Source organism: Periplaneta americana, chromosome 14, assembly GCF_040183065.1.
Source record: "Periplaneta americana isolate PAMFEO1 chromosome 14, P.americana_PAMFEO1_priV1, whole genome shotgun sequence".
In the NCBI taxonomy this organism is placed as follows: Eukaryota; Metazoa; Arthropoda; class Insecta; order Blattodea; family Blattidae; genus Periplaneta; species Periplaneta americana.
The window spans coordinates 2,863,109-2,880,540 of NC_091130.1; the positions used below are offsets into that span (position 1 = coordinate 2,863,109).

At 38.3% G+C, this 17,432-nt stretch overlaps 1 protein-coding gene across 2 annotated transcripts in view; it reads left to right on the forward strand.

Moving 5' to 3' along the window:
- LOC138713088 (protein GPR107) overlaps nucleotides 1-17,432 on the forward strand; it is a 37,604-nt gene that overhangs the window by 5,141 nt on the left and 15,031 nt on the right. For both annotated transcript variants that reach the window (XM_069844842.1, XM_069844843.1), the window contains exons 3-10: nucleotides 1,858-2,003; nucleotides 3,553-3,713; nucleotides 3,784-3,896; nucleotides 5,028-5,132; nucleotides 5,209-5,342; nucleotides 6,690-6,839; nucleotides 6,917-7,034; nucleotides 9,647-9,777. In XM_069844842.1, coding sequence (XP_069700943.1) covers nucleotides 1,858-2,003; nucleotides 3,553-3,713; nucleotides 3,784-3,896; nucleotides 5,028-5,132; nucleotides 5,209-5,342; nucleotides 6,690-6,839; nucleotides 6,917-7,034; nucleotides 9,647-9,777 — 1,058 coding nt within the window. The remainder of the gene's footprint in view (nucleotides 1-1,857; nucleotides 2,004-3,552; nucleotides 3,714-3,783; nucleotides 3,897-5,027; nucleotides 5,133-5,208; nucleotides 5,343-6,689; nucleotides 6,840-6,916; nucleotides 7,035-9,646; nucleotides 9,778-17,432) is intronic.

Genomic DNA, 17,432 nt, shown 5'->3' on the forward strand with positions numbered 1-17,432 from the left:
AATTGAGAGAGAATTTTAGTTATTTCTGCTGTTTGAGATGAAGGTGTGTGTTTAGAGACTATTGATAGAATAGCTGCTTTGGAGTCGGACAATATAACTGCATTCTTAAATTTATTGATGTGGCATAGAAGATTCCTGAGACTTTCACTTATTACAATGATTTCTCCATCAAAACTTGTTGTTCCATATCTAAGAGATCTATAGAGTTAAAGGGTTTGGTTTAATTCGTAAGTTTTCTTTTAAATTCGGGATATTGATTTTCTGTTTCAATTCTTGATATGAAACTTTTTTTGAGTTTTTAATGTACGGAGAGGACTGTATGAATGCAAATTGTTTCCTGGTAATCTGATAAGTTTTTCATATTGAATCAGTGCTTTTTCTTCTATTGTCATTTTGATGCTGTTAATATTAGTGAGGAATCTCGTAGAATCTATTGGAGTTGTTTTGATTCCACCAGTAATGAGCCTGAGAGCTTGGTTTTGAACATATTCTATTTCGTTTATGAAAGGTGAAGTAAGTTAATTGAAATTTCTCCGCAGTATGTCAGCACTGGCTGTATAAACATGTTGTATGTAGTGTTCAAAGTATTCCTAGAGCATCCCCATTTCTTTCCTGCTAGTCTTTTTAGAAGGGAGAATCTTTTACGAGCTTTTTCAGAAATGTATTTCAAGTGGTTACTCCATGTTAACTTACTATCGAAAATAACTCCCAAGATATTTGGATTCATAAGTCCTAGGAAGGTGTCAGCCATTCTTTTCTCAGATGTTCTCTTGTTTTTACAAAGTTATATTACTTCCACTTATATTAATTTTACACGCTGAATTAAAGGGAGGGGCTACTCATCAATTAGCACTGGTCAGCTTGATGAGTTAATGACTGAATTTGGTATAATTTTCCTCTATTCAATACCTAATTCCCTCTTTACCCTTTCCTATCCAGTCCTCTGACTGAACTCTTACTTTCTTCGACCCCGACAGTGTTAGAGCGTTCGAGGCCTAGGGGTTCATTTCACTTTCCTTCCTCCTCTTTCTACTTTTCTGTTCCTAGTGCTGACCTGCTATGGCACTAAAATCGTCCTCCAGTGGCTTAAGGAGGGAAAGCTGGTGATCAACAAGATCTCCCAACTAGGTCCAATGGACCCGTCGACCAACAGCAGGTGTGGTCCTCCAGACATTCTGGGGGTTGTGTGTGAATGAAGTAGCCACCAAAACATTAAAATATGGTGTTCACTTAAATCGGCTACAACTTGCCATTTAACTGTTTGGCCAAGCATCTGCATAGAATTGGAATATATCAGTCTCCTAACTGCCCATTGTGCAACTCAAATCAAGAAATGGATTCAGAACATCTCAAAATCTGTGCGTCAGTGGCTAACCATGACAATATCTTTGAAAAATATTGGAGTGCAAGAGGTCAAATGACTTTATTGTCAAATGCCTGGCATTAGAAAACAACAACAATATTACTTCCACTCTCTGTGTGTATTACTGTTTTGGAGTTGGTGGAAATTACAAACATTGCCTTCAGTTTAACATGCTGAGTTGGTGGAAATTACAAACATTGCCTTCAGTTTAACATGCTGAGTTGGTGGAAATTACAAACATTGCCTTCAGTTTAACATGCTGAGTTGGTGGAAATTACAAACATTGCCTTCAGTTTAACATGCTGAGTTGGTGGAAATTACAAACATTGCCTTCAGTTTAACATGCTGAGTTGGTGGAAATTACAAACATTGCCTTCAGTTTAACATGCTGAGTTGGTGGAAATTACAAACATTGCCTTCAGTTTAACATGCTGAGTTGGTGGAAATTACAAACATTGCCTTCAGTTTAACGTGCTGATTCACTGTTGTTGCAGTTCGGGTTCAGCCTGGACCGTACACTGAGTGACGCCATGAACCCGTACCTGGACAGTCACCAGGACGGCTGTCTGCTGGAGGAGCAAACACACTCGGAACCTGGCAGTCCGATTATATACTTCAAGCTGGACTTCAAGAGCAAGATGTGAGCTTTAACTCCTAGACTGCACTGTGAATCAGTGCCTGCCACTTTGCTGCTTTTAACTGCAGTCCATTGGTTTTCTTAGTGGGAAATACGTGGTACAGTCATTAAGTTCTAAGACTTGACTCCTGGAGGGTAGGCTCCCACAAGAATCTGGATGTATCACAAGATGCCGCATAACACAGCGTACATTTAAACAGAACCACATCCTCCCTCAAAATAGTCTCCGTTGGCCTTTATGCACGTTTGCCGACGTTGATATAGCTGCTGGAAGCACCGGTGAAAGATGTTGGAAGGAAGGTCCCGTATGGCTTCTCTTGTGGCAGTCATGACCTCTTCGGAAGAATGAAATCTACGCCCACGTAGGGTTGCTTTCATGCGAGGAAAGAGAAAAAATCGCATGGTGCGAGATCAGGTGAGTATGGAGGGTGTGGAAGAACTGTCACCTGTTGTCTAGCAAGTTCCTCTTGGACAAGGACAGAGCGATGTGCAGGGGCATTGTCATGTAGCAACAGCCAATTCTTTGTACACCATAGCTCAGGTCGCTTACGGCGAATTGAATCTCGTAAACGGCCAAGGATCTCTTTGTAGCGGGTTTTGTTCACAGTTGCACCTTCTGGGATGAATTCCATGTGAACAATTCCATTTGAATCAAAAAACAGTTCAAGCATCACCTTGCCTTTTGACCTGTCTTGTCGCGGTTTTTTCTGCCGTGGTGATAACGGCGTTTTCCAGGTGGCGGATTGTCGTTTCAGTTGCGGATCGTAAAGGAAACACCAACTTTCGTCTCCAGTTATTATCCAGTTGAGAAACGTCGGATCATCGTCAGCACTACTGATGAGGTCACCACAAATCGTCATGCGATCATCACGTTGGTCTTGCGACAGGATTCGTGGCACACTGTGCTGGGTAACACGAGACATGTTCAGGTCATCAGACAGAATTTTGTAGCAAGTACCATGGCTGACCCCTACTGTTGCTGCGATATCGTCTACCGATTGGGAGTGGTTAGCATGCACCAACGTTGCAACTTCTTGGATCTTGCGTTCAGTTCGAATTGTTTGTGGCCGACCAGTACGCACATCATCTTCCAAACTGTCTCTTCCTTGCAAAAAACGTCGGTGCCACCTAAACACAACACTGCGACTCACTGCGTCCTCACTGTAAACTTGCTGCATCATTTGAAACGTTTCAGCAGCAGTTTTGCCTAATTTCTGGCAGAACTTGATGTTTGCCCGTTGCTCAAACTGTGACATCTTGGGTTCCGACGTGCGCATTCAAATCACCGTCACAACAAAGACCGTAGTTCTGCTTACAGTGCATGCACTCAACTGTCTCTTGTTGGGTCGAGAGACTAACTGACAAGGTATCATACCATAGCGCCACCTATGCGCTATAGCGCACCACAACGCCACTATGCGTTCAGTATTAGAACTTAATGACTGTACCACGTATATAATATTATAATTAAAGAGCGTAAAAATATAGGAAACAAAAATTGGCAAAATATGAAATCAGTACCCCACTGCATGCTGTTGTGTTCGTTGCCCAGGTTACGGGTAAACTGCAGCCACGATCTGCAGGCAGTGCGAATATACAAGAATGCTAGTGAGGTGGCGTCACTGCGCTCCAAGAGGGGCTCCATAACCCACTTTGGGGACCCGTTCCTTATAAATCAGCACCGGCGACGGAGGAGCGTCGCTGGAGAGCAAAGTAAGTAAGACATTGTTGTGGCCATCGGTGGACTGTCACGTGACTGTGAGCTGACTGACTGTGCTTGCAGGGGGCACAAGTGTGAGCCGATCTGTGCGGGACTCTGGCAACATCTGCCAGGAGATCCAGCTGCCCGTCATCGAGTGGACTGCCAGTGACAACAGTAGATACTACAACACTAATGTGAGTCAGTTACCCACCTTTTTATATTCATCATACATAGCTTATTTTCTTGAACTGTCATTTACAAGACGTATTGTATAAATCAAATGATTTTTTGTCCACCTAAATAGAAGATAGAATATTCGTTTTCCATATGAAGACAGATGCATTTCCAATTCACTGTGGGCTAAAGCAAGGATCTATGCGGATGACGTGAATATGTTAGGAGAAAATCCACAAACGATTAGGGAAAACACGGGAATTTTACTTGAAGCAAGTAAAGAGATAGGTTTGGAAATAAATCCCGAAAACACAAAGTATATGATTATGTCTCGTGACGAGAATATTGTACGAAATGGAAATATAAAAATTGGAAATTTATCCTTTGAAGAGGTTGAAAAATTCAAATACCTGGGAGCAACAGTAAGAAATATAAATGATACTCGGGAGGAAATTAAACACAGAATAAATATGGGAAATGCGTGTTATTATTCGGTTGAGAAGCTTTTATCATCCAGTCTGCTGTCAAAAAATCTGAAAGTTAGAATTTATAAAACAGTTATATTACCGGTGATGAAGTTACAGGAGAATGGAGAAAGTTGCACAACACAGAACTGCACGCATTGTATTCTTCACTTGACATAATTAGGAACATTAAATCCAGACGTTTGAGATGGGCAGGGCATGTAGCACGTATGGGCGAATCCAGAAATACATATAGAGTGTTAGTTGGGAGGCCGGCGGGAAAAAGACCTTAGGGAGGCTGAGACGTAGATGGGAAGATAATATTAAAATGGATTTGAGGGAGGTGGAATATGATGATAGAGACTGGATTAATCTTGCTCAGGATAGGAACCGATGGTGGGCTTATGGGAGGGCGGCAATGAACCTGCGGGATCCTTAAAAGCCAGTAAGTAAGTAAGTAAGTATATGAAGACATAAAAGAAACTGTAATCACAAAAAAAATATAATTTTTTACTTCAGTTATAAACTGTACGATAAAATTAGGAAGTACTTGGTCGTGATCTGTCTCAGTAAATTATTCCAACGTTTGCTTGTAAGAATTAAGAAAACTAGCTATGGAAATCGAATCGCGGACTAAGCCAGCAACTCCCCTATACTGTGGTGCTAATTTGTGAATGTTGCCTGCAGTTCGTGGTGTACGTGGCGGCTGAGAGCGACGAAGGCCTCTACAACCTGTACTTCTACAATTGCCCAAACTACAAAGATGGTATCCCTGTGTCCCTGGACTTCACGGTAAGCTCTGTTCTCGTCAGGTGGTGCGAGCGTGACTCGTGCAGGACGGTGCTTACTGTGTGCCGTGTTGTTGCAGATGGAGATTGAAGAAAACAACAGTGGCAACTACCTGTCAGCTGGGGAGATGCCTCTTCCTGCACTTTACTTCATGATGGCGCTGCTGTTTTTCCTGTCTGGGTGTTTCTGGGTCTTTATATTGCGCAAGAGCAAGTAAGTTACTGGAAAATGAGCACTTACAGGAGGAGGTACACCTTTTGCCAACATAATTTTACTTATATTTCAACATTTTCTTCCTCAGAATCTGTAGGTCCTCTGGAAACAAAAATTGGCATGTTTAATATACACCATCTATACATGAATAAATCATTTTAATGTTTTTGAAACTCAATAGTTATTTTTTTTTAATTAATAATTTTTGAGAATTTTTTTCAGCCAGGCAGCATTTTCGTGATAACGCAAAACGTACTTAAGATATCATCTTAATGAAACTTCGTATGCATGTAAAGTTCTCTCATGTAAACAACATACAGTAAAATATTTAAGATAGAATGAAAAAATAATATTTACTTTTTAAACAGTTATTATTTATCAAAATGTTTTGAAAAGAAATTGGTATAAAATGGAATAAAAAAATTTAAAATATTTTTAAAACTAACATGTTGCGGATTTTAATATATGTTGTAGACATGTTTATTAAAAATAGATCAAAAGAAGAATTGTATCAAAATTCAAATATTTGAGTAATTTATCGTTAAAACACTGCCTGACTGAAGAAAAATCTAAATTTTTTTTCATAATTAAAAAGAAATAACTATTGAGTTTTCAACATAAAAAATTTTATTTGAATAATTTCAAGGAAAAATTGTTCCGGGGCCAGGTATTGATCCCGGGACCCTTCGCTTGTGCACGAATGCTCTCCCGACTGAGCTACCCCAGGAACTATACACGACACCGTCACAATTTTTCTTTTATATCCACACAACTCAAATGGGCTGACAAGACGCCAGAACCCTTTGAGTGCACACAAATTCTGTGGGAGCTACTACCTGAAAGCCAGATTTGTATAATAAAAGTTTATTATTTATTGATGTGCAGATGGTGTATATTAAGCATGCCAATTTTTTTTTTTTGGAGAGAAAATCTCTGTGTTACCTGCACCACAGGCTTGTCCAACACAAGTTACAAATCTATGTACACTTGGGGATTGTGCACAGGAATGTAAAAATAAATTTTACAATTCATGGCAAAAAAATCGCAAAAAATATTTATTCATATATTCAACTCATAATGGCTAGATTTCTTAATGCTCATTATGAATAAAACAGAAAATAAAACATAAAAAAAAAATTCAAATTTGTACAAGATATCTGTGAAACCAATTTTTCCTGCACAAATTGCACCCCCTCAAATTAGAAATATAATTACCCTTAACAATAATGTTTTTTTTTTTTTTTTTTTTTGATTCTAAAAATTGTTTATTAATGTAGAAGTGTTGTCTGATCACTACACCAAATTCCGGCTTAAATGTTACTACATTGATATGGCATCTGGTTGCAGGAACCCTGTGTATAAGATCCACTACCTGATGGCGGTGCTGGTGTACCTCAAGTCCCTGTCCCTGATGTTCCACGGGATCAACTACCACTTCATCCAGACCAAGGGCGAGCACATAGCTGCCTGGGCCATCTTGTACTACGTGGCGCATCTGTGAGTAATGCAGTACACAGAAGACGCGCAGCTAGCCGGTGTGAGTGACAGGTGACGCAGCTCTGTGCTTGTTGCAGGCTGAAGGGAGCGGTGCTGTTCATCACCATCGTACTGGTGGGGACCGGCTGGACCTTCATCAAGCACATCCTCTCTGAGAAGGACAAGAAGATATTCATGATCGTTATACCTCTGCAGGTACATCACATAATAATGGAAAGATCTGAACAACATTCTTCTCTGAACGCACCCGACGAGGAAGGCGTGTCCCTGCAGAATATCGTAAACCTTTAGTTTAAAAGACATCCCTATCTAGGTGCAGTATCACTGTATTGGGAATTATCTTTCTCTTCACGTTGTCTTTTCCTATAAAGTTTCATGTATTCTACGCGACTGTTTCCTGTAGACATGTTTATCTGTGTGTGACGTCACACACTTGCACTTGTTCAGGTTATTATGTCATGCTCTCAACATAGCAGTTGCGTAAACAAAAAAATGGTAACTCCTACACCTTAAGAGATGGATCAAAACAGGTTCCATTTTTGAAAAAGCCTCATTTGTTAATGCATTTCACTCACAACATGTCCAGATCTATCTTTTCCGGTTCAGCTGTAGTAGCAAGCGGTTGAAAGTTTCCAAAATTAGTTAAAGTATTACATGTTTTGGGTTATTGCTTAGACCTTACCTGCACAAACAGCGCTCAACGAGCGCGCGTGCTCCTTCAGAGCGGGAGAGCCATATTTACCTCTCGCCGAAACGGAGAGGAAGATACATCAGAATGACATAGACTTGCTATAGGTAGAGGAGAGGGAAACGACCACTCAGCTATCTAGTGGAGTGCAGTGTGTAGGCCTATTCTCAGTAACTGTTTCACGTTGCTTACCTACTGCTACAGTACAGTATGGAGGAATCTAAAAGACGGAACATAACATTTAACATTTAACGATTTACAGCTCGAACTTATTGATCTTCAATGTGACCTAAGGGCTAAAGACCGTTTGAATAATACTACTAGCCTGGTTGAGTTTTACAAGACTAAACATTAGCAAAAATATCCACGACTACACAGGCTGGCTGTGAAAATGATTGCTATGTTTGGCTCAACATTTGAGAAGCATTATTTCAAAACGTATTATGTGCAACTTACAATTTTTTTATACGAACAACGAAAAACAAAAGAAACTGTTGTTGAATATGGCCACAAAGTCATGTAATATGCGCTCCTGTACATATATGACGTGTATCGTCTCAAGTGCAGGCAGTAAGGCCGTAACACGATACTACGAGAGGAGTTCGGCCGGCGTCGTGAATCGGGTCCCGGCATAGCTCAGTTGGTTAGAGAGCACTCAGCGCGCACAGCTGAGAGGTCCTGGGTTCGATTCCTGGTGCTGGTACGAATTTTTCTCGTACTTAATGGTATAATAACATTTAACATTTACAGCTCGAACTTATTGATCTTCAATGTGACCTAAGGGCTAAAGATCGTTTGAATAATACTACTGGCCTGGTTGAGTTTTACAAGACTAAACATTAGCAATAATATCCACGACTACACAGGCTGGCTGTGAAAATGATTGCTATGTTTGGCTCAACATTTATATTTGTGAGCAACTGTTTTCCATAATCAACTTTAATAAAGGCAGACATCGAACATCTGTAACTGATGTTTCATTACGATCAGTAGGCTACTGTTCCTTTCAGCTGCCAACAGCATAAAACCTCGTTCTGATGTACTGATAAATAAAAATATAACAAAATGATATTGTACATTTAAGTAGCTATAGAATTTCTATTATTTTTGTAAAATAAATATTTCTTTATTAATTAATAATAGTTCAAGATAGTTTTGCAAACACTGAACGGGAATTCATTTCATGAACACTCGTAATAGTACTTCCTTTTGTGTATATTTTGTACGAGATCACCCCTTCTTCCAGTCCACCCTTATACAGAGCGCAGCTAATATCTGCATTCCGCTCATGAGCTGTGAGCTGGCTCGGAGAGCGCAAACCTTGTGCAGGCCTGGCTTAGACATTGGCTCCATTTAGCAGAACACATCGATGAGTTATTGCTAGGTCATTGGTCATGTGACATTGAACAGTTCCAGTGACTTTTTGTGAATGCACTTAAACATTAAAATGTGAAGGTGCGAAGATGACTTTTTGAGTTGATGCAGTCGCAATTATTGAAGTTATACACATTGTTATGAAACATTTTGAAAAAAAATAGACAATTTATTTTAAACCTTTTTTTTTGGATGATGATGTGACAACTCGCAAATCATGATTGCAGATCGAATTTTAAAAGGAATGGAAAAAATGGCGTCTGATTCCTCCTCATACAATACTCATCACTGCTTCTATGTGCATTCACTAGACAATTGATTATTATTGATTAATTATCGGTGTGACCTTCTGAATCCTGCTACTGCACAATTTTATTTTGGTACTAAAATGCATATCATTTTTGGGTAAGTCAGTCTTTATTGTTTCATTTATAATAACATATTTCTATAATACGCCATAGATATTAAGGTATTAGTATCCACAGACGGATTTGCGTCACTGTTAGACGAAGATCTGTTTCATCCTAATAACCTCAAATAATAACATTATTGAGTGTTAAAAATTGTTACTCGTACAAAGATTTTCGTATCACCTATGCCGTTAGTCAGGTGTTGTACTGTGTTGTCATAGTTCTCCATATAAGTTTAAGAGGCAATTGAAATCATAGAAACTTTATCATAGATTTATAGAATCTCCGAAAGGGAAGGCTCCAGGCTGAATGCAGTGTGTGTCACTCCATTGCAGGTCTTGGCTAACGTTGCAGAGATCATCATTGAGGAGTCGGAAGAGGGCGCAGCCGAGCACCGCACATGGAGAGATGTGTTCATCTTGGTGGATTTGCTGTGTTGTGGCGCCATCTTGTTTCCTGTGGTGTGGTGAGTGCACCGACTCCTACCTTCACTGATTGACTTCTGCTTATTCTATCCTTACTGGTGTAATAAGTATAAACCAGCATTACTCTCATCGGCTACAGACTGGAAAGCCATGGGTTAACTCCTGGGTGGTGACAGGAATTTTTCTGATTGCCAGAACTTCCAGACCACTCACTCCCCTGTCAAATTGATTATGTCACATCTCGGCTTCTGCTAGTTCCTCTATGAAGGCTAGTGGCTGGACTGTTAGGATATTTCCTGAAAATATTTGCTGTATGGAATTGGAAGTCTACAGTATTTGTTCGATATAGTGGGGAGAGCCATTAATCCTTCCCATTGAAGGCTTTAAGGAACCAACCTGGACAAATACCCAATGTCCCATCCCTACCTTCCCGTGGTGCAGCTGTTAGTGAGCATAATTTTACGAGCTGAACTAAAGGGAGGGGCTACTCATCAATTAGCACTGGTCAGCTTGATGAGTTAGTGACTGAATTTGGTATAATTTTCCTGTATCCAATACCTAATTCTCTCTTTACCCATTCCTAGCCAGTCCTCTGACTGAACTCTTACTTTCTTCGACCCCGACGGTATTAGAGCATTCGAGGCCTAGGGGTTCATTTCACTTTCCTTCCTCCTCTTTCTATTTTTCTGTTCCTAGTGCTGACCTGCTATGGCACTAAAATCGTCCTCCAGTGGCTTAAGAAGGGAAAGCTGGTGATCAACAAGATCTCCCAGCTAGGTCCAATAGACCCGTCGACCAACAGCAGGTGTGGTCCTCCAGACATTCTGGGGGTTGTGTGTGTTCACTTAAATCGGCTACAACTTGCCATTTTCATCTGTGCGTCAGTGGCTAACCATGACAATATCTTTGAAAAATATTGGAGTGCAAGAGGTCAAATGACTTTATTGTCAAACGCCTGGCATTAGAAAACAACAACAAGAACATCTATACTAATAATAAATCTGTAGCCGAAATTTTTCTGGTAATTTTCGATTTTCCAAAAATAATTGGTCCTAACATATATAATTAACCACCCTGAAACCGAACATCACTTTTTCGAAATTTTTGTTTGTATGTCTGTCTGTCTGTCTGTCTGTCTGTCTGTCTGTCTGTCTGTCTGTCTGTCTATCTGTCTGTATGTTTGTTACCTTTTCACGCGATAATGACTAAACAGATTTCGATGAAAATTGGAATATAAATTAAGTTCGTTGTAACTTAGATTTTAGGCTATATGGCATTCAAAATACATTATTTAAAAGGGGGGTTGTAAGGGGACCTGAATTAAATAAATCGAAATATCACGCTTATTATTGATTTTTGTGAAAAATGTTACATAAGAAAAGTTTCTTTAAACTTAATTTGCGATAAGTTTTATTCCTTGAAAAATTTTGATAGGACTGATATTTAATGAGATAAATGAGTTTTAAAATTAAAATAACTGCCATCTAAGGCCGTGTAATGAATTAAAAAACAAATGACTTCGTCTATAAGGGGCCTTGCACAGCAACAATGGAAAGCTATGAAAGACAGCCTACAGAGAATGTTTCTGTGTTTGTATGAAGCAATATCGGAAGCTAAATTAACCGATTTGTATAATTAATTATTATTTCACCATTGGAAAGTGTAGTTTCTCTAGATGGACATAATGCTATAATGTTATTACAGTAACTTCTGATATAATATAATATAATATAGTATGTAATATTATATAATATAATTTAAGTTATTTGAAGGGTTCAGAACCATAGTGGGCCAAGCGCCATTTACTGAATACGTAGAAAACAAGGGTTAAAATTAAGTTATTACCATAATTCAGTGGAAACCTATAACAAGTAAAATAAAGTATACACATTAAATCTAAATGATGTCAATCTTCATTAAACTATGGTTGCATGTAATAAAAATTAAGAAACATGTTAAAGGAATTGTCATTGCACCAAATGAGTGTCTCTGAACCAAAATGATCGCATTTTAATTATTTGGATGCAATTTAAATTAAGTAACATATTAAACGATTTATCCTTCTATCAAACACGAATGTTCCCTGGATCAAATGTCCTATCTTAATTATGTAATTACTTTATATTTATTTCTAACGGGTGCAGCGGAGCGCATGGGTACGGCTAGTATTGTTATAAAACTGTTTTAAATAATTTAAAGAAAAGGTCCCCGTTAAGGAACTGTCATGTGATTTCCCCTGGTTCGATGACCCTGCGACATGACCACTTGGACGGACAGTACCAAGTCTTTCCCTGAGGTGAAAGTGAGTTGGAACATGGCACCTAGCGCTGAAGTCATGAAAGCATGTAGCTCTACCTCCATACCCCCAAGCACCTTCATGGCGTATGTAGAGAATACCTTCACCTTTACCAATCACTCTCATCCCTTGAGAACAAGTAACACGCTCTGCTTGTGTGGAAGGGATGGAAATCAGAAATCGAGTTTGTAGCTATACACAGTCTTTCATTAAGTTTGAGGGGTTACAAAACTTTATTGCAAGTAAACTATTGAACTTACATTAATGAAACCAGTTGCTATGTGAGTGGAGTAATCATTGTGAATTTTGGATTCTTACACTACTAAGTCAGTCATTACTGTTCAAGGTGCATTTCGTACAAATTCGAAAAGAACCCACCTAGTGGAAATTCAAATTGTGTGTGGTGCAAACAATTTAAAGAGATAGGTTTTCTGTGCAAAGGAAAATCACCTGGTCGCCCATCAACCTGGACACAGTACTGCATTTGAGTGTGCATTTGAAAATGCTGTGGCCCCCAAGATAACCGGACTTCACACCATGTAATTTCTTTTTGTGAGGTTACATCACAGACAGGGTATTCGTCCTACTGAAGCTCCGTGATCTAAGTGTCGTATTCATAGACGAGATTTTGGACCAAAGTTGACTTTGGAAAGTACAAAGTCACCATTTTCCTATTCACAGTCGACACTTTGACGAAAGTAAACTTCAATCGTGACTTTACTTCGAAGTCGCCGAAAATCTAGACTTTGACTTTCGTTCGTGGACAAAAGGAAAATGACTGATATTTAGAAAATTGTTGAATTTGCCGAGAATATTGAAGATATCCAGGAGATTATTAAAGCTGCTCGTGTTCCTTGGCGTATTATTATAGATTATAAATTCAAATCAAGGAACAGATTTGATAAACAGACAGTATTAAATATCCTCGTCATGTTTCAACTTCATTGATGAATAATAAAAGAGGATTATCTGTTCCACCAATAAATAATACAACTTATTTCATCCCGATTTTACGCTATAGGTAAGGATTAATAGCTTAATATTGATTCTTACTATTTAATTTTATAGAGGATAGGTTATACAGCTGGAAATGCAGTTAATTTATAATTCTTGCGGTCGTCATAATAATGTTTCCTACATATTGATTTCAGATAATTTTAAGTAGTTTCTGCAGACATACAGGGAATAACTCTGCCAACTGTCAGCAGGATAATATGTCTCTTTCATAGTCTGTCATTGGTGGAATCTTATCTTCCATACTTTCACAACAAAATTATTTTACAATGAAATAATTTCAGGGCTTAATGTGAAACTAACTTAACTGCAATACATGTTTTATTCACAACAAAATTCTTAACAGGCAATACTATTTCAGATAAACTATACCATCATGTTTTGTAGTTATGAATTATTGTGTTATATACAAGACTGTTCGAAATGAGTTACGATTTTTTGTGGCCAGATAGAAGAACAAATTATTATCGATTGGTGTAAAGACCTGAAAATGTCAATTTTTGTGCTTACGTTAGTGTCACAATAAGCCCCCGAATAATATTATTCTTATGTAAAGCTGCAAGAACTATTAATAATTGCTTAACATGTTCTGATGTTCAATTGTTTCATTGATTTGTTTCAAAAGATGGCTTTGATTGTGGCAATGCCTACTCTATTTCAACTATCTATTAATTTAATTCGTTTAGAAGGCAGTGATTGTGATTGCCAACATTAGAACAAGATCGTCAAATCTCGACTTACCGAAGTCAAAGTCAAAGTCTCAGCAGTATTGTCTATGAATAGGACTTTTAACAAAGTTAAACTTTACTATGAAAGTCGACTTTGGGAAGTCTTCCTCCAAAGTCTCGTTTATGAATACAGCCCTAAGGGAGCATATCATTGCAGCAGTTGACAGGTCAAGTTGATGCGAGTGTGGCAAGAATTAGACTATTGTCTGGATGTGTGTCGTCTTAGCCACGAAAATTTGTAGATCCTCATTGGTCTGGACTGGTTTCATTAATATAAGTTCATTAGTTTATTTGCACTGAAGTTTTGTAACCCCTCAAATCTTTATGAAACACACTGTATAATATGCTACAGGTCGGTTCCTTAAAGCTGTAGCAAGTTTGTGCTACAACTAAAAATATTTGAATCTTTAAACTGTTTAAAATAAAAGTTGAAGTAACTTACTTCTCTCTGCGATGAAAGAGTAATGGAATGGAGAAAAATTCTCTTTAGCATCAGCACGTAGAGCTGAAAACCCGGCACCGGAGAGAATTTTTCTCCGTTCCATTACTCTTTCATCGTATGATGACGCAGAATATCTGCATGGAAATATCATATGTACTTCGGTACATTAAAATAATATATATTACTTCTGTATCAATGTATCAAATATGAATGAGGTCTCGCCCACTTCATTGCATATTACACGACTAGTGTGAACTATATATTATTTTAATGTACCGAAGTACATATGATATTTCCATGCAGATATTCTGCGTCATCATTCGATGAAAGAGTAATGGAACGGAGAAAAATTCTCTCCGGCGCCAGGATTTGAACCCGGGTTTTCAGCTCTACGTGCTGATGCTTTATCCACTAAGCCACACGGATACAACTCCGACGCTGGTTAGAATCGTCTCAGATTAAGCTCCAACTCTTGGGTTCTCTCTAGTGGCCGCCCTCTGCACTACGTCATAGATGTCTATGAACGCAGGACCGAAGTCCACACATCAAATCCCGGCACCGGAGAGAATTTTTCTCCGTTCCATTACTCTTTCATCGAATGATGACGCAGAATATCTGCATGGAAATATCATATGTACTTCGGTACATTAAAATAATATATATGATAGGCGTAAAATCACTTCGTGATTTAAGATGGCGCTTATTCCGTCGGATCCTGGCCAACTAGTCACTCATATCGAGTGCACCTCAGCACATGTGTGGACTTCGGTCCTGCGTTCATAGACATCTATGACGTAGTGCAGAGGGCGGCCACTAGAGGGAACCCAAGAGTTGGAGCTTAATCTGAGACGATTTTAACCGGCGTTGGAGTTGTATCCGGTGTAACTTAGTGGATAATGTATCAGCACGTAGAGCTGAAAACCCGGGTTCAAATCCCGGCGCCGGAGAGAATTTTTCTCTGTTCCATTACTCTTTCATCGAATAGTGTGAACTAGTCGGTTTGTTTTCATCATCATATCCCTCACGTATTATACCCTACAGGATCTGTTACGGTCTCATGCCAGCGCTTGCGTGGTCTTCCCAATTTCCTCTTTCCTCTTGGTACATAAGTAAGAATCTGTTTAGGCCATCTAGTGTGATCCATCCTTTCGACATGTTTTTTCCACTGAAGTCGATATTGTTGAACAAAATTAACTATGGGATCCATTTTGAGTTCCTGCAATATGTCCACATTTTTACGGTGTTCCAGCAAAGAGCATCCCGCTGTTCGTCTCATGAACCTCATTTTCCCTGTCGTCAGCCTTTGCTCATCAGCTTTTCTGATTGTCCATGCCTCGCTACCGTAAGTGAGGACCGGTCGAGCTAGTGTTTTATATACCTTTAGCCTTGTATGTTTCTGAACATGGGAGGATTTGAAGACGGCGTTAATGACGCCAGTGATTTTTATAAATTTAGATATTTTGTTTGACATATCTTCATCAGTGATGTAAGAGAGGTTACAACCTAAATAGTTAAATGAATTAACACGTTCAATTAAAGTATTATTTATCATGATCTTACTTGGAATTGGGTTCTCTCCCGAAAATGCCATGACTTTTGTTTTCTCTTTTGAGATTTCCATATTGAAATCAGAGGCGATTATTTGCAAATTATAAATGGCTCTTTGTAAAGCATCCTCTGTTTTAGCGATAATAACCTGATCGTCGGCAAACATTAGTGTATCGAGAACTGTGTTTCGATTAATTTGAATTCCAGCATGATGACTTTGCCTCCAAATGTATAAAATATGGTTCATATATATAACAAACAACAGAGGGGAAAGACCGCACCCTGTCTAACACCTTGGTTGATGGAAGTCCAGCTAGTAGTTCCGCGTTCAGTTCTTATGGCAATTTCATTTTGTTGATATAAATTATAAATGGAGAGAATGATTTGGTTTGGCACATGATCATAGCGTAAAATCTCTAAAAGTTTATTTCTATCAACTCTATCAAAAGCTTTTATGAAATCAATAAAAGCTAAGTGGGTTGGAATATTAAATTCTCTGTGCTTTTCAATTAAAATCTTCATGGTGAAATAGCTGTCACAACATGATCTTCCTTTTCGGAATCCATTCTGTTCTTCAGTGATTTTGTCTTCGTAAAGATGTGATAGTTTATTTTTGATTATGGCTGTATAGATCTTATATCCAGAATTGAGAAGACTTATACCCCTGTAATTTTCACATAGTTTTTTGTTTCCTTTCTTATAAATGGGTACTACAATGGCTTTTTGCCAACTTTCTGGGGGGTTTAATCCTGCCCATATATTGTTTAAGAAATATAAAAATCGATAGGTAAATTCTTCTCCAGCGTATTTAAAAAGCTCGAAATTTAAATTATCTTCACCTGGGGCTTTCCCGTTTTTTAAACGTTTATATACTTCAATGAGTTCATCATAAGTAATAATATCTGTTGGGTTGTTGTTGGAATTCTTTAATGTAAGAGAGATGTTTTTGTGAAACCATATATTTTTAAAGTAAGCAAGTAGAGATTCGTTAGGAATAGGGTTTATAACAACATTTTCTTTTATCTCCTAATTTATTTTCTTTAAAATTTTGAAAGTTTTGGGTCTTGGTAATGTTAAATCTCTTTCTAATCTTGAGACGAAATCACTCCATTTCTCTCGGTGTCGCTTTCTTGTTTCCCGTTTTGCAATTGCTCTCTTTCTTTTATATTCAATTTCATCTTCAAGTTTTTTTGTTTGCAAAAATCGGAGATATGCTTCTCGCTTATCATTTATCACCTTCTTGATATCCTCATCCCATTTCAGTATGCCTCTTTTTCTCTTCTGCTTAATATTTTTTACGCCAATACTTTCAAATGCAGCCTTTTTCAAAATATCTGTTAAGTTGTTCCATTCTTCCTCTATATTATCCGAGATTTTGATTTTTTGAAGATATTCCTTTATGCGACATTCATAAAGCCATTTAATACTATCATCTCTCAATAAGTCTACTTTAAAAATAAGCCTATTGCTTTCTTGCTTGAAATTTTTAATATTTCTTTTATGCCATGGTGCTGGTATTCTAATAGGGGATACAATTAGATAATGATCTGTCTCTAATTCAGGACCTCTACAAGCTTTGACATCTAAAACGAAGCTAAACAATTTTTGATTACAAATGACATAGTCAATAATAGATTGTGATCCTCTTGCGTGCCATGTATATGTGTG